The sequence below is a fragment of the Staurois parvus genome, unplaced genomic scaffold, assembly GCF_062004578.1.
Source record: "Staurois parvus isolate SC_StPar_1 unplaced genomic scaffold, SC_StPar_1.0 ptg002791l, whole genome shotgun sequence".
In the NCBI taxonomy this organism is placed as follows: domain Eukaryota; kingdom Metazoa; phylum Chordata; class Amphibia; order Anura; family Ranidae; genus Staurois; species Staurois parvus.
In genome coordinates, this window is record NW_028320587.1 from 45,266 (window position 1) to 68,696 (window position 23,431).

General features: G+C 50.6%; 1 protein-coding gene across 1 annotated transcript in view; it reads right to left on the reverse strand.

The window, feature by feature from the left end:
* Positions 1–21,431, reverse strand: part of SPDYA (speedy/RINGO cell cycle regulator family member A) — a 58,002-nt gene extending 36,571 nt beyond the window's left edge. The window contains exons 1-2 of the mRNA XM_089666706.1: positions 20,842–21,431; positions 7,897–7,955 (exon numbers count right to left, since the gene is read on the reverse strand). Coding sequence (XP_089522832.1) covers positions 7,897–7,955; positions 20,842–21,133 — 351 coding nt within the window. The 5' untranslated portion in view covers positions 21,134–21,431. The remainder of the gene's footprint in view (positions 1–7,896; positions 7,956–20,841) is intronic.
* Between the last annotated feature and the right edge of the window lie 2,000 nt (positions 21,432–23,431).

Below are 23,431 nucleotides of genomic sequence, written 5' to 3' on the forward strand. Positions count from 1 at the left end.
CCCGGGTTCCTCACACACTGGGAGGTTAATTGTCTCCTGTCTAAATTGGCCCTAGTATGTGTATGTATGAATGTGAGTTAGGGACCTTAGATTGTACGCCCCTCGGGGGCGGGGACTGACGTGAGTATACAATATATATGTAAAGTGCTAAATAACTTGACGGCGCTATGGAAGTACCTGTAATAAATAAAAATAAATAAATCCCACACAGCCCTTCAATAGGGTCTCTATGCCTGGGGGGGGGGAGTGGGAGGGATCAGGTGACCGCTGTGATTTGCTGTCATGTGATCAGGAGCCGGTCCTGTTGACTCCCGTCATTAGCAAACACTGTGAGCTGTCTCGGTTTCTGTGCTGAAAGTGCGGAGAAAAAAGCCCAGTGAGTTGTGTCAAGGTGTTGTCAGACATATTGTAATAGGGCTTTTTTTTGTGGCATTGGCGCAGTAAAGGCTTCTTTCTGGCAACTAGGCCATGCAGCTAATTTTTGTTCAAGTATCGTCGTATTGTGCTCCTTGAAACAACCGCACCGTCTTTTTTCCAGAGCAGCCTGTATTTCTCCTGAGGTTACCTGTGGGGTTATATATATATATATATTGCCCTGATGACGTTACCTGTGACGAAACGCGTAGGGAGGAGCCACGTAGACACGCTACTGCGTATGCACGAATGGCCGGCGGCCATTTTTGAAACTGGCAAGTTTGGATTGTTTTGCCAATCAATGCCTATGATGTTTGCTCACATGTTAGTGCAACCGTACTTTAAATAAATGCTGTGATTATGGTTTTACACTATGTGGAGCGCTCTTTCTTTGCATGTTTCCCCACTAGGAGTCCAAGCCTCATCCTGAGTGGTTTAGCACACTAATTAAAGTCCGTTGTGTGGAAGATCTTTATCTGCTCTTTTGGGGATCTGGAGGAGGATTCGAGCAACCGGCTTTCTGGGTTGTTTAACAAAGCGCAATTGACCACTCTTAACGGGGGGGGGGGGTCACACCTTTCTGTTAAGCCTTCTGTATGAGTGGTTGGTGACACGGAAACTGTCCTTGGATTTCTTTTGTTTCCTCACAAGCCTCTGGGGACCTTTTCTTTAATTTTGGACGGACTGTTTTTTGACACATTTTTCACTGTTTTCCTATGATTATTTGTCACTTTAAGTGCTGCACTTTTATGTATTTATTGTTTGCTGCCTAATATCAGGGTTTTCGTGTTCAACTGCTATATGTTATACACTTTAATTTTTACTGATCATTTATTTTCATTAGTGCAGGTATATATATATCTGTATATTTTTTTATTTATATATACCGTTTCCCCGAAAATAAGACTTACCCCAAAAATAAGACCTAGTACTATTTTTGGGAATTGCTGAAGTATAAGACCTACCGTATTTTCCGGCGTGTAAGACGACCCCCTACTTTTCCTGTTAAAATGTACTGTTTGGGCTATACTCGCCGTATAAGACTACCCCTCTTCCAATGCACACCAGTGGGAAGAATAGTGTCCCATCATTGGTGTCAGTGGGAGGAATAGTGTCCCATCATTGGTATCAGTGGGAGGAATAGTGTCCCATCATTGGTATCAGTGGGAGGAATAGTGCCCCATCATTGGTGTCAGTGGGAGGAATAGTGCCCCATCATTGGTGTCAGTGGGAGGAATAGTGCCCCATCATTGGTGTCAGTGGGAGGAATAGTGCCCCATCATTGGAGTCAGTGGGAGGAATAGTGCCCCATCATTGGTATCAGTGGGAGGAATAGTGTCCCATCATTGGTGTCAGTGGGAGGAATAGTGCCCCATTATTGGTGTCAGTGGGAGGAATAGTGCCCCATTATTGGTGTCAGTGGGAGGAATAGTGCCCCATCATTGGTGTCAGTGGGAGGAATAGTGCTCCATCATTGGTATCAGTGGGAGGAATAGTGCCCCATCATTGGTATCAGTGGGATGAATAGTGTCACATCATTGGTGTCAGTGGGAGGAATAGTGCCCCATCATTGGTATCAGTGGGAGGAATAGTGCCCCATCATTGGTGTCAGTGGGAGGAATAGTGCCCCATCATTGGTGTCAGTGGGAGGAATAGTGCCCCATCATTGGTGTCAGTGGGAGGAATAGTGCCCCATCATTGCTGTCAGTGGGAGGAATAGTGCCCCATCATTGGTATCAGTGGGGGGAATCGTGTTCCAACATTGGTGTCAGTGGGAGAAATAGTATCCCATCATTGGTGTCAGTGGGTGGAATAGTGCCCCATCATTGGTGTCAGTGGGAGGAATAGTGTTCCATCGTTGGTGTCAGAGGGGGGGAGGAAAAGTGCCCCATCGTTGGTGTCAGAGGGGGGGAGGAAAAGTGCCCCATCGTTGGTGTCAGAGGGGGAGAGGAAAAGTGCCCCATCGTTGGTGTCAGAGGGGGGGAGGAAAAGTGCCCCATCGTTGGTGTCAGTGGGGGGGGAGGAATAGTGCCCCATCGTTGGTGTCAGTGGGGGGGGGGGGGGGAAGTGCCCCATCGTTGGTGTCAGTGGGAGGAATAATGCCCCATCATTGGTATCAGTGACACCAATGATGGGGCACTATTCCTACCAATGACACTTGCTGGCCCCTGTTCCAGTATGGTGCTGCTGCAGCCAGCATATGTGGTTGCAGCAGCACCTCTGGACGGCACACTTACCGGCCGCTCCTTCACTCGATTTTCGCGGGGCCGCTCGGCTCCGCCTCCTCGCCGGTGATTGGCCGCTTGTGTGCCTTTCCTGAGCTACAGTTCTGGCGGCCAATCACCGGTGAGGAGGCGGAGCCGAGCAGCCGCGCGAACATCCAGTGGCTGAACCGAATGAAGGAGCAGCCACGCTTCCTGGACCGGATCGTCGTGGGACCGGAGCCAGGTAAGAGACAGCAGCCCCTGCCCAGCCCTGTACTTAGTGTCCCTTAGAAGGGAGGGGGGGGGGCGGCGGCGGCACTGCGCCGCCCCCCTAAAAAGTGTCAGCATGCCGTATACCGGCGTATAAGATGACCCCCGACTCTTGAGAAGATTTTCAAGGGGTAAAAAGTCGTCTTATACGCCGGAAAATATGGTAATTGTGATCAGCTGTTGCACCACCTCTGGCACTGGCCCTGTGTACACCAATATCTACTGTCTCCTATGAACACAGAAGCGCGGCTTTTGTGTTTCCAAGTGACAATCCCCCTTGTAAGTAACAGCACCATCCGCTCCCACAGAACCCCCCTACCTCCGTACTCACCATCCGCTCCCACAGAACCCCCCTACCTCCGTACTCACCATCCGCTCCCACAGAACCCCCCTACCTCCGTACTCACCATCCGCTCCCACAGAACCCCCCTACCTCTGTACTCACCATCCGCTCCCACAGAACCCACCTACCTCTGTACTCACCATCCGCTCCCACAGAACCCCCCTACCTCCGTACTCACCATCCGCTCCCACAGAACCCCCCTACCTCCGTACTCACCATCCGCTCCCACAGAACCCCCCTACCTCCGTACTCACCATCCGCTCCCACAGAACCCCCCTACCTCCGTACTCACCATCCGCTCCCACAGAACCCCCCTACCTCCGTACTCACCATCCGCTCCCACAGAACCCCCCTACCTCCGTACTCACCGTCCACTCCCACAGAACCCCCCTACCTCCGTACTCACCGTCCGCTCCCACAGAACCCCCCTACCTCCGTACTCACCATCCGCTCCCACAGAACCTCCCTACCTCCGTACTCACCATCCGCTCCCACAGAACCCCCCTACCTCCGTACTCACCGTCCGCTCCCACAGAACCTCCCTACCTCCGTACTCACCATCCGCTCCCACAGAACCCCCCTACCTCCGTACTCACCATCCGCTCCCACAGAACCCCCCTACCTCCGTACTCACCGTCCGCTCCCACAGAACCCCCCTACCTCCGTACTCACCGTCCGCTCCCACAGAACCTCCCTACCTCCGTACTCACCGTCCGCTCCCACAGAACCTCCCTACCTCCGTACTCACCATCCGCTCCCACAGAACCCCCCTACCTCCGTACTCACCATCCGCTCCCACAGAACCCCCCTACCTCCGTACTCACCATCCGCTCCCACAGAACCCCCCTACCTCTGTACTCACCGTCTGCTCCCACAGAACCCCCCTACCTCCGTACTCACCATCCGCTCCCACAGAACCCCCCTACCTCCGTACTCACCATCCGCTCCCACAGAACCCCCCTACCTCCGTACTCACCATCCGCTCCCACAGAACCCCCCTACCTCCGTACTCACCATCCGCTCCCACAGAACCCCCCTACCTCCGTACTCACCATCCGCTCCCACAGAACCCCCCTACCTCCGTACTCACCATCCGCTCCCACAGAACCCCCCTACCTCCGTACTCACCATCCGCTCCCACAGAACCCCCCTACCTCTGTACTCACCATCTGCTCCCACAGAACCCCCCTACCTCCGTACTCACCATCCGCTCCCAGAGAACCTCCCTACCTCCGTACTCACCATCCGCTCCCACAGAACCCCCCTACCTCTGTACTCACCGTCCGCTCCCACAGAACCTCCCTACCTCTGTACTCACCGTCCGCTCCCACAGAACCCCCCTACCTCTGTACTCACCGTCCCCTCCCACAGAACCCCCCCTACCTCTGTACTCACCGTCCCCTCCCACAGAACCCCCCTACCTCTGTACTCACCGTCCCCTCCCACAGAACCCCCCCTACCTCTGTACTCACCATCCGCTCCCACAGAACCCCCCTACCTCTGTACTCACCATCCGCTCCCACAGAACCCCCCTACCTCCGTACTCACCGTCCGCTCCCACAGAACCCCCCTACCTCTGTACTCACCATCCGCTCCCACAGAACCTCCCTACCTCTCTACTCACCATCCGCTCCCACAGAACCCCCCTACCTCCGTACTCACCATCCGCTCCCACAGAACCCCCCTACCTCCGTACTCACCATCCGCTCCCACAGAACCCCCCTACCTCCGTACTCACCATCCGCTCCCACAGAACCCCCCTACCTCCGTACTCACCATCCGCTCCCACAGAACCCCCCTACCTCTGTACTCACCATCTGCTCCCACAGAACCCCCCTACCTCCGTACTCACCATCCGCTCCCAGAGAACCTCCCTACCTCCGTACTCACCATCCGCTCCCACAGAACCCCCCTACCTCTGTACTCACCGTCCGCTCCCACAGAACCTCCCTACCTCTGTACTCACCGTCCGCTCCCACAGAACCCCCCTACCTCTGTACTCACCGTCCCCTCCCACAGAACCCCCCCTACCTCTGTACTCACCGTCCCCTCCCACAGAACCCCCCTACCTCTGTACTCACCGTCCCCTCCCACAGAACCCCCCCTACCTCTGTACTCACCATCCGCTCCCACAGAACCCCCCTACCTCTGTACTCACCATCCGCTCCCACAGAACCCCCCTACCTCCGTACTCACCGTCCGCTCCCACAGAACCCCCCTACCTCTGTACTCACCATCCGCTCCCACAGAACCTCCCTACCTCTCTACTCACCATCCGCTCCCACAGAACCCCCCTACCTCCGTACTCACCATCCGCTCCCACAGAACCCCCCTACCTCTGTACTCACTGTGGGACAGGAACAGATATCTGAGGGTGCAGTGTGTTTAGGGGTGGGGCGGGGCACCTCATCCTGCAGCCTAATGCATGGAAGCCAATGCCCCAGGGGTGATCACTGGCCAGCGAGGAAGAGGCGGAGTGGTGAGTGCGCTTGGTGCACTGTGTGGGAAGATAGGACCCGAAGCTCACTTCTGCATCCCCTGCACCCTGTCTGTGCCTCATCTCTGCACCCTGTCTGTGGCTCCTCTCTGCACCCTGTCTGTGGCTCATCTCTGCACCCTGTCTGTGGCTCATCTCTGCACCCTGTCTGTGGCTCATCTCTGCACCTTGTCTGTGGCTCATCTCTGCACCCTGTCTGTGGCTCCTCTCTGCACCCTGTCTGTGGCTCATCTCTGCACCCTGTCTGTGGCTCCACTCTGCACCTTGTCTGTGGCTCATCTCTGCACCCTGTCTGTGGCTCCTCTCTGCACCCTGTCTGTGGCTCCTCTCTGCACCCTGTCTGTGGCTCATCTCTGCACCCTGTCTGTGGCTCCTCTCTGCACCCTGTCTGTGGCTCATCTCTGCACCCTGTCTGTGGCTCATCTCTGCACCCTGTCTGTGGCTCATCTCTGCACCCTGTCTGTGGCTCATCTCTGCACCCTGTCTGTGGCTCCTCTCTGCACCCTGTCTGTGGCTCATCTCTGCACCCTGTCTGTGGCTCATCTCTGCACCCTGTCTGTGCCTCCTCTCTGCACCCTGTCTGTGCCTCCTCTCTGCACCCTGTCTGTCGCTCATCTCTGCACCCTGTCTGTGCCTCATCTCTGCACCCTGTCTGTGGCTCCTCTCTGCACCCTGTCTGTGGCTCCTCTCTGCACCCTGTCTGTGGCTCCACTCTGCACCCTGTCTGTGGCTCATCTCTGCACCCTGTCTGTGGCTCATCTCTGCACCTTGTCTTTGGCTCATCTCTGCACCCTGTCTGTGGCTCATCTCTGCACCCTGTCTGTGGCTCATCTCTGCACCCTGTCTGTGGCTCATCTCTGCACCTTGTCTGTGGCTCATCTCTGCACCCTGTCTGTGGCTCATCTCTGCGCCTTGTCTGTGGCTCATCTCTGCGTCCTGTCTGTGGCTCATCTCTGCGCCCTGTCTGTGGCTCATCTCTGCGCCTTGTCTGTGGCTCCTCTCTGCACCCTGTCTGTGTCTCATCTCTGCACCCTGTCTGTGGCTCATCTCTGCACCTTGTCTGTGGCTCCTCTCTGCACCCTGTCTGTGGCTCATCTCTGCACCCTGTCTGTGGCTCATCTCTGCACCCTGTCTGTGGCTCATCTCTGCACCCTGTCTGTGGCTCATCTCTGCACCCTGTCTGTGGCTCATCTCTGCACCCTGTCTGTGGCTCCTCTCTGCACCCTGTCTGTGGCTCATCTCTGCACCCTGTCTGTGGCTCATCTCTGCACCCTGTCTGTGGCTCATCTCTGCACCCTGTCTGTGGCTCATCTCTGCACCCTGTCTGTGGCTCATCTCTGCACCCTGTCTGTGGCTCCTCTCTGCACCTTGTCTGTGGCTCATCTCTGCACCCTGTCTGTGGCTCATCTCTGCACCCTGTCTGTGGCTCCTCTCTGCACCTTGTCTGTGGCTCCTCTCTGCACCCTGTTTGAAACTCACCTGTCAATTCACCTCTACAACACCTGACTGCAGCTCACAACTGTCATCTGTAATAAGCCGGCCCTCTCCATAGCAACCCTCATCCACAACTGCCTGCAGCTCACCTCTGCACCCCCTGTCCACACCTGTACATTAAAAAAAAATAAAACCTACCCCGAAAATAAGACCTAGTATGTTTTTTGAGCCCAAAAAAATATAAGACAGTGTCTTATTGTTGGGGAAACACGGTATATATAAATATACACACACACATATTTTATATATATATATAGATTTTTTTTTTATTATTATTATTTATATATATATATAAATATACAGTCAGGTCCATAAATATTGGGACATGGACACATTTCTAACATTTTTGGCTCTATACACCACAATGGGTTTGAAATGAAACGAACAAGATGTGCTTTAACTGAAGACTGTCAGCTTTAATTTGAGGGTATTTACATCCAAATCAGGTGAACGGTGTAGGAATGACAACACTTTGCATAGGTGCCTCCCACTTGTTAAGGGACCAAAGGTAATGGGACAATTGGCTTCTCAGCTGTTCCATGGCCAGGTGTGTGTTATTCCCTCGTTATCCCAATTACAATGAGCAGATAAAAGGTCCAGAGTTCATTTCATATATAAATATAAATATATATATTTAATTTTTTAAAATTATAGTACCACTAAGAAAAGATTACCTTGTCCGCTATTAAACAACAGCAGTCCATCCACAAGAAATCTTGAATTAAGTCATCATCTGTAATAAAAGTACAAAAGTCTTGACATATTTCTTAAAGTACACATTATAGTGAGAACTGAAGATAAGTGCCTTATACTGATTATCCCTTTAAGCCGCCCTATCAGATCTCACCGCCCTCGTTGGTGATCTGATAGCCATGGCCTCCTGAGATTTTTACCACCCCTTGCCGGAAGTCCTCTGTCTCCTGGTCGCGTCGGTGCAGTAGAGCCCCCATTGCAGGCTATGGGGCCCGTCTCTCTGTGTCCCCCAGACAGAGAGGAAGGAAGATGGACCCTAGGAGCTGCCATGGGGCTCTACTGCACAGGCGTGTCCAGAAGACAAAGGACTTAAGCTGGCTGTACATGGATTGCAATTCAACCAGTTCGGGGGGGGGGGGGGCTTACAGGGGAAACCGGGATGCATGCACTTCCTTTAACCACTTCCCGACCGGCCGTTGTATATAAACTGCCGGACGGTGGCAGTGCAGGGTCGGGTGGCCGTTTATAAACGGCCGCCCGCATCCGAGGCTCGTGCGCGGCTCCTAGAGCGCGCACCCGCGTGCCCGGTGATCGCCGTGTCCCTCGGATACCGGCGATCACCTGACGTGGTACAGGACCGTTCTGTACCATGTGACCGATGTGTCCAATAAGGACACAGTCCTAATGTAAATAGAAGCCGCATGGTGCGGCTTCCGCCCCCTTGACCGCGCACGCGCGTGCCCACAGATCGCCGGGTCCCTCAGATACAGGGGATCAGGTAACATGGTACAGGACCAATGAAATCGTCCTGTACCATGTGACCAATTATAACTGTAAACAGAAGCCGCATGGTGCGGCTTCCGGCTCTTTCTCCTCACACGGAGTTCTGTCTGTGAGAGAAGGAGCCGGATTAGAAGAGCAAGAGCAAGCCTGATTGCAAGTGTCCCTGATCACAGTGTCCCTGATTGTCCCTGATCACTGTCCCTGACTGTCTGTCCCTGATCACAGTGTCCCTGATTGTCCCTGATCACTGTCCCTGACTGTCTGTCCCTGATCACAAGTGTCCCTGACTGTCCCTGACCACAAGTGTCCCTGATTGTCTGTCCCTGATCACAAGTGTCCTTGACTGTCCCTGATCAAAAGTGTCCCTGATCAAAAGTGTCCCTGATTGTCAGTGACCAGTGTCCCTGATCGCCAGTGTCCCTGATCGCCAGTGTCCCTGATCGCCAGTGTCCCTGATCACCAGTGTCCCTGATCGCCAGTGTCCCTGATCGCCAGTGTCCCTGATCGCCAGTGTCTCTGATCGCCAGTGTCCCTGATCGCCAGTGTCCCTGATCACAAGTGTCCCTGATCACAAGTGTCCCTGATCACAAGTGTCCCTGATCGTCGGTGTCCCTGATCGTCGGTGTCCCTGATCACAAGTGTCCCTGATCACAAGTGTCCCTGATCGTCAGTGTCTCTGATCGTCAGTGTCCCTGATCACAAGCGTCCCTGATCACAAGTATCCCTGATCGTCAGTGTCCCTGATCACAAGTGTCCCTGATCGTCAGTGTCCCTGATCACAAGTGTCTCTGATCACAAGTGTCCCTGATCGTCAGTGTCTCTGATCGTCAGCATCCCTGATCACAAGCGTCCCTGATCACAAGCGTCCCTGATCACAAGTGTCCTTGATCGTCAGTGTCCTTGATAGTCAGTGTCCCTGATTGTCAGTGTCCCTGATTGTCAGTGTCCCTGATTGTCAGTGTCCCTGATCGCCAGTGTCCCTGATCGCCACACAGCGGCCCAGCTGTGTCCCTGGTCACTGCATAGCGTCCCAGTGTCCCTGATCTCCACACCAGCAGGTCTTGATCACCTCCACACTACCATATCCTGATCATCATACCACCAAGTCTTGATCACCGCCACACCTGCAGGTCCCAATCACAGCTATACCAGCGGGTCCTGATCGCCGCCACACTAACAGATCCTGATCACAGCCATACCAGCAGGTCCTGATCACCACCCCAGCAGATCCTGATCACCACCAAACTAGTGGGTCCTGATCCCCGCCATACCAGCGGGTTCTGATCGCCGCCACATCATTGGATCCTGATCGCTGCTAAACCCACGGGTCCTGATCACCACCATACCAGTCCTGATCACCTGAGAGCCATTACAGCAAACTGTGAGTACTTTTTAGTCTTTGCACACAGTTTACACACACACTCACAAAACATTGCCTGCCAGCTCACGGTATCTCTGATCTTTGCCCAACAGCATCTTGTGTAAACCAACCGCAGACAGCCATCTGTCCCTCACTACAGTAACATCAGACCACTGTACACCAGCACCATCATCCTGATCACCGCCATTCCAGTAGTTCCTGATCACAGTGCCAAAAATACGGCCAAAAGATTATATTCAAGCGAGGAGGCGTTTCAAATTCTGAGTATGACAGATGAGAGTGACGGAGAACTCTCACTGTCAGACTCAGATTCTGTATATGAACCAGTACACAGCAGCGGTTCACTCTCTGAATCAGAAGAAGGTGTTCCAACAAAAAGAATGAGGAGCTCCAAGGAGCAGCAAGCAACCACCAGCAGCTCAATATCTTCCTCTGACATGGCTACTACCAGCACTGTAAGTACTAGTACTCGGGTGTCACGTCAGCCACCAAGGGTCCATACTGCTGTCCCAGATGCACTTTTAAACCCTGTGTGGCTACCTACAGGATCACGAGCACCTATAATTCCCCCATTCATAGCCCAATCAGGCATTCAGGTAGAAACTCAAAATTTTACAGCCATTGATTTTTTCCATTTATTTTTCACTGAAGATTTTTTGAATTCAGTTGTGCACCAATGCAATCTTTTTGCCCAGCAATTTATCACCCAAAATCCCAACTCCTTTTATGCCCATCCATTTGAGTGGAAATGCCTCACAGTTGAAGAATTTAAAGTGTTTCTCGGCCTTGCATTTAATATGGGACTAACAAAAAAAAATGAATTACATGCTTATTGGTCAACAAATCCCATTCATCACATGCCACTCTTTTCTGCCACTATGTCCAGGACCCGCTATAGAACAATAATGCACTTTCTACATTTCAACGATAATTCCATGTGCCCCCCCAGAGATCACCCCGAGTACGACAAACTTTATAAAATTCGTCCACTGATCAATTATTTCAACCAAAGATTTTCAGAAATATATTGTCCTGAAAAAAACATCTGTGTCGATGAATCCCTAATCCATTTCACTGGGAGGCTGATCATAAAACAGTACATTCCAAGCAAACGGGCCAGATATGGTGTGAAAATGAACAAACTCTGCGAAAGGTCCACAGGATACGTGCACAAGTTCCATATCTACGAAGGAAAGGACAGTCAGCTAGAGCCCCCTGAATGCCCAGCTTATATGGGGATTAGTGGAAAAATTGTCTGGGACCTGGTATACCTCTCTTCAATCAGGGGTACCACCTTTACGTGGACAATTTCTACACAAGTCTGCTCCTTTTCCGCCACCTTTATCTCAAGGACATTGTAGCCTGTGGCACAGCTCGACCCAATCGGAAGGGCTTTCCACAACAATTGGTTGCCACCAAGCTAAACAGGGGCGAGTCAGCTAGCTTGAGAAATGAAGAAATCCTGGCCCTTAAGTGGCGAGACAAACGGGATGTGTATGTCCTTTCATCTATCCATAACAGCAGCTCATTGGAAATTCAAGGAAGACGCGGTACCATCCGAAAACCTCAATGCATACACGAATACAACCTGTTCATGGGGGGAGTAGATTTAAATGATCAAATGCTACAGCCCTACATACCCAACAGAAGATCAATCTACTGGTATAAAAAAGTATCCTTCTACCTTTTCCATATGGCCCTGTACAATTCCTACATCGTTTACCAGAAGTCCACACAAAGACCTGTCACCTTCTTACAATATCAGGAAGAGATTATCACATCCCTCATCTATCAAGTAAGACCCGTACCTGAACAAATTTGGTCTGATGCAGTGAGCCGATTGCATGAAAGACATTTCCCCAATATCATCCCTACTACCCAAGCAGACCGCCATCCTCAAAAAAAATGTCGTGTATGCTCCAAACATAGAATTCGACGTGACACCCGATACTATTGTCCCCAGTGTCCCTCAAAGCCTGGTCTCTGTATAGGAGAGTGCTTCCGTATCTACCATACCGCACTACATTATTAGTGAAGTACGGTGAAGATATATTTCTTTGTCCTCCTACCTGCTATTTCCCTGCCACGTTTCTGCCTGTATTCATTTTCCTGCCTTCCATCTGAACTGACCTCGGCCTGTTAATCGACCATGCCTCTGCCTTCTGCCTGAATTGACCTCAGCCTGTTAATCGACCATGCCTCTGCCTGAACTGACCTCAGCCTGTTAATCGATTCTGCCTCTGCCTGAACTGACCTCAGCCTGTTAATCAATTCTGCCTCTGCCTGAACTGACCTCAGCCTGTTAATCAATTCTGCCTCTGCCTGAACTGACCTCAGCCTGTTAATCAATTCTGCCTCTGCCTGAACTGACCTCAGCCTGTTAATCAATTCTGCCTCTGCCTGAACTGACCTCAGCCTGTTAATCAATTCTGCCTCTGCCTGAACTGACCTCAGCCTGTTAAATCGACCATGCCTCTGCCTGAACTGACCTCGGCCTGTTACTCGACCATGCCTCTGCCTGCTGCCTGAACTGACCTCAGCCTGTTAATCAATTCTGCCTCTGCTTGCTGCCTGAACTGACCTTGGCCTGTTAAATCGACCATGCCTCTGCCTGCTGCCTGAACTGACCTCGGCCTGTTAATCAACCATGTTTTCTGCCTGCCTCCTGGACTGATCTTTTTCCCTCCCACTTTAGTAGTGGGATTCAAGACAACACAGGGGTCTCACTTATGTGAGGGGATCCAGAGTAGTGTTTCCAAGCAGAGAAAACTTTTTTGTTTTCTTTGGGTTTTGTAATTCCCGGATCAGGGTCTGGAGACCAGAGGCTTCGAAGAGATTTGGGTGGGACGAAGCCTCTACCCCTTTGTCCAGTCTTACCTAACCAAGGCCCTAAGCTTTATGTTTCTGCCTGGACCAATCCTTTTACCACGTCTTTGCTTGCTGTCTGTATCGACTGTGGCCTTTTTATGGACCATGTTCCTGTCTTCTTCCTGGACCACTGCTTTGCCTGTTTGCTCACCACGTCTATGCATGACATCGGTACTGGCCCATCTGCACATCCCACTGGCTACCTTCCTGCGAGACACTGGTGCCCCCATCCTCTATAGACAACTGCACTGAAACCACAGGTACTCTTTGGTTTATCTTTTGTTTAACTTCTTGGTGAGTGAGCATAGCGCTATGTGGGCAGCCACGTACCAGTAGATTGAGCTTTTAGGAACAGGCTGTAGGTGAAGCTACACTATGCTTTATGCTATGTTTATTTGCAAAATTTAGTAACATTGCGTTAAAAAAAATAGATAAATTTCCACATTTTCTGAAAATTTGTGTAAAAAATTAAGTCTTCAGAAGACTCGGCTGCTCCAGGACCTCCAAAATGGCATTAGGTAGTCAAGAAATCAGATGTGTCATTTTTTCCCCTAGAACTCCAAAAGGTGCTTATTGGATGTGGAGCCCCCCTATGTGGCCAGACTGTGAAAAAGTCTCACACATTTGGTATCGCCATATTCAGGAAGAGTTATAGAATGTGTTTTGGGGTGTAATTTTAAGTATGCCTATGTTGTATAATAGAAATATCTCATAGATTGACAACTTTGCGTAAAAAAAAAAAAATTTCATTTTCTTTTCACATTTTCCAAAAACTTTTGGCAAAAAATGCAGTCTTCAGAAGACTCCACATGACTCTTAAAATATACCTTGGAGTGTTTGCTTTCCAAAATGGGGTCATTTTGTGGGTAATTCCATTGTCCTGATGCTCCAGGACCTCCAAAATGGCATTAGGTAGTCAAGAAATTAGATGTGTCATTTTTTCCCCTAGAACTCCAAAATGTGCTTATTGGATGTGGAGCCCCCCTATGTGGCCAGACTGTAAAAAAGTCTCACACATTTGGTATCGCCATATTCAGAAAGAGTTATAGAATGTGTTTTGAGGTATCATTTTAAGTATGCCTATGCTGTGTAATAGATATATCTCATAGACTGGCAACTTTGCATAGAAAAAAATACATTTTCATCTTCTTTTCACATTTTCCAAAAACGTTTGGCAAAAAATGAAGTCTTCAGAAGACTCCCCATGCCTCTTAAAACATACCTTGAGGTGTTTTCTTTCCAAAATGGGGTCATTTTGTGGGTAATTCCTTTGTCCTGGTGCTCCAGGACCTCCAAAACTGTGATAGACAGTCAAGAAATTAGATGTGTAATTTTTGCCCCTAGAACGCCTAAGGGTGCTTATTGGATGTGGGGCCCTTCTATGTGGCTAGGCTGTGAAAAAGTTTCACACATTTGGTATCACCATACTCAGGAAGAGTAGCAGAATGTGTTTTGGGGTGTAACTGCAAGTATGCCTATGCCGTGTGAGAGAAAGAACTTGTTAAAATGACAACTTAAAATTATTTACTTTCATCATTTCCCCTTAAAAAATTGGCAAAAAATTACAACTTCAAAAAACTCTCCTTGCCTCTCATTAAATACCTCAGACTGTCTACTTTCCAAAAAGGGGTCATTTGGGGGGTATTTGTATTATCCTGCTATTTTAGGGCCCTGAGAAACTATATAGGTAGTCAGTACATCAGGATTGATAAATTTTCAAATATATCAAATATATATACCGTGGTCTGTGGACTCTATAACTTTAATACAGACTAAATAATACACACTGATTTGGGTTATTTCTACCAAACAAAGGTAGCACAATGGATTTTGGCCTAAATTAATGAAGAAAGTATATTTATTTGCAAAATCTAGTAACAAAAACGAAGAAAAACATGTTTATTTTCAAAATTTTCAGTCTTTTTCCACTTTTCTAGAAAAAAATAAAACCCCCAGTGGTGATTAAATACCACCAAATGAAAGCTCTATTTGTGTGAAAAAAATGATAAAAATTTCATTTGGATACAGTGTCGTATGCCTGAGTAACTGGCATTCACAATGTGAGAGCACTGAAAGCTGAAAATTAGCCTGGTCTGGAAGTGGGTAAAAGTGAACTTATCCTTTAAAAAAGTGACCACAACTGAAGCACTGTCAGGTTCATACCTCTCCACAGCTTCCCCACCCTAATAATGGAGATGACACATTTTTTACATAAGGGGCAAGAGTTTACCTCTGAAGGTATGTTCATGAGGGAAAGAAGGATTTGATCCCCTATCATTCAGCAGGATTTCTGGCTCCCAGGTGTCTCTCATACAGGTAACAAGCTGAGATTAGAAGAAGTCTCTTAAAGGGAGTGCTGCTAATCTCATTGTGTTACCTGTATAAAGGACACCTGTCCACAGGAGCCATCAAACCATCAGATTCCAAACTCTCCACCATGGCAAAGACCAAAGAGCTGTCCAAGGATGTCAGGGACAAGATGGTAGACCTACACAAGGCTGGACTGGGCTACCAAACTATAGCCAAGCAGCTTGGTGAGAAGGTGACAACAGTCGGTGCAATCATTCACAAATGGAAGAAACACAAAACAAGTGTCAGTCTCCCTAGGTCTGGTGCACCATGCAAGATCTCACCTCGTGGAGTGTCAATTATCATGAGAACAGCGAGGAATCATCCCAGAACTACACGTGAGGATCTTGTCAATGATCTCCAGGCAGCTGGGACCACAGTCACCAAGAAAACAATTGGTAACACACTACGCCGACAAGGACTGAAATCCTGCAGTGCCCGCAAGGTCCCTCTGCTCAAGAAAGCCCATGTCCAGGCCCGTCTGAAGTCTGCCACTGAACATCTGAATGATGCCAAGGAGGACTGGTGGGAAGTGTTGTGGTCAGAGGAGACCAAAATCCAGCTCTTTGGCATCAACTCAACTCGCCGTGTTTGGAGGAGGAGGAATGCTGCCTATGACCCCAAGAACACCATCCCAACTGTGAAACATGGTGGTGGAAACATTCTGCTTTGGGGGTGTTTTTCTGCTAAGGGGACAGGACAACTGCACCGCATCAAAGGGACGATGGACGGGGCAATGTACCCTCAAATCTTGGGTGAGAACCTTCTTCCCTCAGCTAGGGCATTGAAAATGGGTGGTGGATGGGTGTTCCAGCATGACAATGACCCAAAACACACGGCCAAGGCAACAAAGGAGCGGCTCAAGAAGAAGCACATTAAGGTCCTGGAGTGGCCTAGCCAGTCTCCACACCTTCATCCGATTGAAAATCTGTGGAGGGAGCTGAAAGTTCGAGTTGCCAAACGTCAGCCACCAAACCTTAATGACTTGGAGAGGATCTTCCAAGAGGAGTGGGCCAAAATCCCTCCTGAGATGTGTGCGAACCTGGGGGCCAACTCCAGGAAACGTCTGACCTCTGTGATTGCCAACAAGGGATTGGCCACCAAGTACTAAGTCATGTTTTGTGAAGGGGATCCAATCCTTCTTTCCCTCATGAACATGCAGATCCGTCATCATTTGTTAGACGCATTTCTGCTGAATTTGTTGTTGTATTCTGTCTCTCAGTGTTACACCGAACATTCCATTGTTAGACCGATCATTTCTGTGTGAGGGGCGAACATTCCATTGTTAGACCGATCGTTTCTGTGTGAGGGGCGAACATTCCATTGTTAGACCGATCATTTCTGTGTGAGGGGCGAACATTCCATTGTTAGACCGATCATTTCTGTGTGAGGGGCGAACATTCCATTGTTAGACCGATCGTTTCTGTGTGAGGGGCGAACATTCCATTGTTAGACCGATCGTTTCTGTGTGAGGGGCGAACATTCCATTGTTAGACCGATCATTTTCATGTGGAGCCGCTCCATCTGTGTTCTGGTACGGGAATGTTGAGGCAGTGCAGATAAAGCAGATTTTGTTTCCTTCTTCAGTATAGTATTAGGCACTTTAATCCGCGCTATTAAAACATTTTTCTTTTGGAAAAAGCTAAAAAGAAAACAAATACAAGCAATACAACTTCAATTCCAAAAAAAGTTGGGGCGCCGTGTAAAATCCACATAAAAATAGGATGCAATGATCTGCAAATCTCATAAACCCGGATTTTACTCACAATTGGAAAAAGTAAACATATCAATTTACCCCTCGCCCTCCAGAGGATTCCCCCCCCCTCGCCCTCCAGAGGATTCCCCCCCTCGCCCTCTAGAGGATCCCCCCCCCTCGCCCTCCAGAGGATTCCCCCCTCGTCCTCCAGAGGATCCCCCCCCCCCCTCGCCCTCCAGAGGATTCCCCTCTTGCCCTCCAGAGTATTCCCCGCCCCCTCCCTCACCCTCCAGAAGATTCCCCCCCTTGCCCTCCAGAGGATTCCCCCCCTTCCTGACCCGGCCATTGTTTGCGTTACAGCGCTGCGTTACTTTAACTGACTATTGCGCAGTCATGCAACGCCGCACCCAAATGAAATTTACGTCTTTTTTTCCCCCACAAATAGGATTTTCTTTCCGCGGTATTTTATCGCCAATGCATTTTGTTTGTGCTATAAAAAAAAAAAAAAAAGAAAGACCGACAATTTTGAGAAAAAAAAACAATATTTTTGACTTTTTGCTATTAAACATGTCCAGTAAAAAATTTTTAAAAATCAAATTTTGTCATAAATTTAGGCCAATATGTATTCCGCTCCGTGTCTTTGCTAAAAAAAATCCTGATACGTGTAAATTAATTGGTTTACGTGAAATTTATAGCGTTTACAAATGGCGGTATAGATACTGGGATTTTTTTATTTTTACTAATAATGGCGGCGATCAGCGACTTATAGCGGGACTGCGGCGGGCATTCTGACACTGGGGGGGGGAACTGACTTGGTGTCACTGACATCCCCAGTGACACCAATACAGTGATCAGCGCTAATAAAAAGCACCGACACTGTACTAATGGCACTGGGCAGGAAGGGGTTAACATGAGGGGCGATCAAAGGGTTAACTGTGTGCCGGTTTACATAGTGTGCTTCACTGTAATCACACTGCTTTGCATGCAGTGCGCAGGAGCTGACAGGGGAGAGAACTGTATTGTTTACAAACATCTCCCCCCCCCCCACCGTTAGAGATGATCAGCAATCACCGGGCGCCGGCGAGTAATCACCGGCCGTGACCCAGTGATTGGCAGCTGAGGCCGCGAATGGCGGCGTGGGTAGTGCAGCCCCACTGCATAGGAAAATAATATTTTTTCCTGGAATTCTCCTTGATTTGATATGTTTACTTTTTCCAATTATGAATAAAATCCGGGTTTATGAGATTTGCTTGTTTTTGTCCAGAAAGCCGATCCTCCGGTGCCCTGATGATCAGCGTATTTGTCCCCTCTGAGGGATGCCGCTTACCGGCTCCCCGATCCTCATGAACTGTCAGGGAGAGGAATGCCAACAACCGGCATTTCCTTGTTTACATGCAATCAGCTATGATTGGACACAGCTGATCACATGACAGAGCCGACGTCATCTGCTCTTTCCTCTGATCGGTGATCCGCTGTGTCCCAGGGACACAGAGATCGCTGCGCACCCCCGGGGGCGCGCATGCGCGGTTAGAGCGGGAGGACGTCATATGACGTACTTCTAGAATGAGAGAACCACCGCCCATCCGTCACTTCCTTTTACACGGCGTCCTGACTTTTTTGGAACTGGGGTTGTTTTTCCAGTGGATTATTTTATTTTGTTTTGATACTTACTGTCCTGTACACACGCAAAGCTTTCATACAAGACGGGATCATTTTTGGGAAGACCATGTCAAAGCTCCACAAACCCAACCTATCATAGGTGGCCCAACCCTCTCAAAGGGTTCAACATATTATATACACTCACCGGCCACTTTATTAGGTCCACCTTGCTACTGCTAAGAAAATCTCCCCCACACCGTGACACCACCACCAGCCTGAACCATTGATACGAGGCAGGAGGGATCCACCACACCATGACACCACCACCACCAGCCTGAACCATTGATACGAGGCAGGAGGGATCCACCACACCATGACACCACCACCACCAGCTTGAACCATTGATACAAGGCAGGATGGATCCCACACACCATGACACCACCACCACCAGCCTGAACCATTGATACAAGGCAGGATGGATCCCCCACACCATGACACCACCACCACCAGCCTGAACCGTTGATACAAGGCAGGAGGGATCCACCACACCATGACACCACCACCACCAGCCTGAACCATTGATACAAGGCAGGATGGATCCACCACACCATGACACCACCACCAGCCTGAACCGTTGATACGAGGCAGGAGGGATCCACCACACCATGACACCACCACCACCAGCCTGAACCATTGATACAAGGCAGGATGGATCCACCACACCATGACACCACCACCAGCCTGAACCGTTGATACGAGGCAGGATGGATCCACCACACCATGACACCACCACCAGCCTGAACCATTGATACAAGGCAGGACGGATCCACCACAACATGACACCACCATCAGCCTGAACCATTGATACAAGGCAGGAGGGATCCACCACACCATGACACCACCACCACCAGCCTGAACCATTGATACGAGGCAGGAGGGATCCACCACACCATGACACCACCACCACCAGCCTGAACCATTGATACAAGACAGGACGGATCCACCACACCATGACACCACCACCACAGCGCATTCCCAGCACAAAGTCCGGGGTGTCATTGAGAGCCCCGGGTCCCGTTCTAACAATCGGATCCCGGGACTCCCGATTGCGGGTCACATGATTGCTGTGATAGCCTCTGATTGGCTATCACAGTGATCAGTCACTGTGAAGACCGCACCCCCCCCCCTTGTTTTTTTTTCTCTCTGAATAGAGGCGAGAGATACGTTGTATCTCTCTCTCCTTGCAGGGTTATGCTGGCCATAGACGGGTCAAAAATTGGCCGATTTTTCGGCCGAAAAAAACTAATTAGCTGATTTTCGCAACGTTAGTGGGTTAATTGGTTGGCCATTTTTCCGGGGGGAGAGAGGAGGAGGAGGAAGAGGGAGGAGGAGGAGACCAATGATGGGGCCCTATTCCTCCCAATGGCAATAATGATGGGGCCCTATTCCTCCCACCGATACCAATGATGGGACACTATTCCTCCCACTGACACCAATGATGGGGCACTATTCCTCCCACTGACACCAATGATGGGGCACTATTCCTCCCACTGACACCAATGATGGGGCACTATTCCTCCCACTGACACCAACGATGGGGCACTATTCCTCCCACTGACACCAATGATGGGGCACTATTCCTCCCACTGACACCAATGATGGGACACTATTCCTCCCACTGATACCAATGATGGGGCACTATTCCTCCCACTGACACCAATGATGGGCCACTATTCCTCCCACTGACACCAATGATGGGGCCGTATTCCTCCCAATGGCAATAATGATGGGACACTATTCCTCCCACTGACACCAATGATGGGGCACTATTCCTCCCACTGACACCAATGATGGGGCACTATTCCTCCCACTGACACCAATGATGGGGCACTATTCCTTCCACTGACACCAATGATGGGGCACTATTCCTTCCACTGACACCAATGATGGGGCACTATTCCTCCCACTGATACCAATGATGGGACACTATTCCTCCCACTGACACCAATGATGGGGCACTATTCCTTCCACTGACACCAATGATGGGGCACTATTCCTCCCACTGACACCAGGACATTTTTTACTCCCACTGGCCACAGTCTGGCCCCCCTAAACCCTGAAGGATGGTAAACTGGCCCTTCATTTAGAGAGTTCGGGGCCCCCTTGCAATAAACTATACATGACTCCTGTGCAAAAATAATAAAAAGGTTTTCTGTTAATGATTTAGCACATGAATGTGGAGACACTCACCAAGTAACTGGAAGAAGGCGGCCATCTCCTGGCGCTGTATGATGAGACACAGTCCTCGGGTCCGCTTCACGGCAGTGCTGCTGGGCGTCTCCTCTTTATAGCGCTTCATAAGAAGCTTGTTGTGCTGGGGGGGCCTTGATGCCGATGAGACGTACACTGTGACTGAGGTGGGCGTCTGGCGGCAGGACTGATGGTGTCTCATGTCCGGAACAATCTTCAGACGGAAAAGATTCTGGTGAGAGCCGGATAACACGGAGCTGACGTGTGCGGCAAGGAGGTGGTCAGGCGGCATGACAGCTGAACTCCAGGCAAACAGCTCAGAACAAACATGGCGGCTAATTCACCTGACAAACCGTCTGTATCTCTGTCCCTCCAGTGACTGGGCAGCAAAAGAAGCACAGGCACAGTGATTGGCTGTTCTCTCTGATCTCTCCTCCTATCAGCATGCTCTCTGCATTGTTGCCCAACTTATTGGCCCCTTGTGCTGCTTCTTCTGCTGCCGGCCTAAGCCTTGCTGTATAAGACTGCGAATAACTGAAACTTAGTCAAATTCAGGCGCTTAAAGTGTTACTAAGCCCCGGACCCCGCATTCACTATATCCGCTCTCCCCGGACCCCGCATTCACTATATCCGCTCTCCCCGGACCCCGCATTCACTATATCTGCTCTCCCCGGACCCCGCATTCACTATATCCGCTCTCCCCGGACCGCGCATTCACTATATCCGCTCTCCCCGGACCCCGCATTCACTATATCCGCTCTCCCCGGACCCCGCATTCACTATTTCCGGTCTCCCCGAACCCCGCATTCACTATATCCGCTCTCCCCGGACCCCGCATTCACTATATCTGCTCTCCCCGGACCCCGCATTCACTATATCCGCTCTCCCCGGACCGCGCATTCACTATATCCGCTCTCCCCGGACCCCGCATTCACTGTATCCGCTCTCCCCGGACCCCGCATTCACTATTTCCGGTCTCCCCGAACCCCGCATTCACTATATCCGCTCTCCCCGGACCCCGCATTCACTATATCCGCTCTCCCCGGACCCCGCATTCGCTATATCCGCTCTCCCCGGACCCCGCATTCGCTATATCCGCTCTCATCGGACCCCGAACTCACTATATCCGCCCTCCCCGGACCCCGCATTCACTATATCCGCCCTCCCCGGACCCCGCATTCACTATATCCGCCCTCCCCGGACCCCGCATTCACTATATCCGCCCTCCCCGGACCCCGTATTCACTATATCCGCTCTCCCCGGACCCCGCATTCACTATATCCGCTCTCCCCGGACAGCGCATTCACTATATCCGCTCTCCCCGGACCCCGCATTCACTATATCCGCTCTCCCCGGACCCCGCATTCACTATATCCGCTCTCCCCGGACCCCGCATTCACTATATCCGCTCTCCCCGGACCCCGCATTCCCTATTCCCAGATGATCCTCTTCCAGATCTGGCCTTTTCCGGCACTTTCTATTCACATGTAACAATCAGTATTATATATATATGTTGCACTGACTCATACTGACATCCTAGTCCATAAACAGATCCAAACGTCATAGTTCAACTGAAATATGAAATATAAATATACATATAAAGTGCTTGGATGGTGAAGAATCACTAGGATCTGCTCCGGATAAATAAAATCTATTTGAAAACCAGCACGGTGCTCCACCTGAATTCAATGTTCCTCCACCTAAAAATACACATGGATGGCGGCTCCCATTGTGGACCCAGAAATGAATACGGGTCAACCAAGCGTGGTAATTCCAAAACGATGCTGTAGATGGCAGCAGAGAGCTGATGACAGACACCCTTCAATGACAGTATACAGGGGACTCTTCTCCGCTTAAAACGGAGTTCCACCCAAAAGGGGAAGTTCCGCTTTAACCACTTCCCCTCCGGGCCCATGTATATAAACGGCCGGACGGTGGCAGTGCAGGGGCGGGTTGCCGTTCATAAATGGCACCCGCCATTCTGGACTGTGCTTGCTCCCTGTGAGCGCGCAGCACCACAATCCGGTGCCCGCTGTGACCTCCTCCCTCATATGGGTACAGTGTTGCATGACCGCGCAATTGTCATTCAAAGTGTGATAGCGCTGAAAGCTGAAAATGGGCCTGGACTGGAAGGGGGAGGAAGTGTCCGGACTGGAAGGGGGGGAAAGTGTCCGGACTGGAAGGGGGAGGAAGTGTCCGGACTGGAAGGGGGGAAAGTGTCCGGACTGGAAGGGGGTGAAAGTGTCCGGATTGGAAGGGGGTGAAAGTGTCCGGACTGGAAGGGGGTGAAAGTGTCCGGACTGGAAGGGGGTGAAAGTGTCCGGACTGGAAGGGGGGGAAGTGTCCGGACTGGAAGGGGGGGAAAGTGTCCGGACAGGAAGGGGGTGAAAGTGTCCGGACTGGAAGGGGGAGAAAGTGTCCGGACTGGAAGGGGGTGAAAGTGTCCGGACTGGAAGGGGGTGAAAGTGTCCGGACTGGAAGGGGGGGAAATTGTCCGGACTGGAAGGGGGTGAAAGTGTCCGGACTGGAAGGGGGGGAAAGTGTCCGGACTGGAAGGGGGTGAAAGTGTCCGGACTGGAAGGGGGGGAAA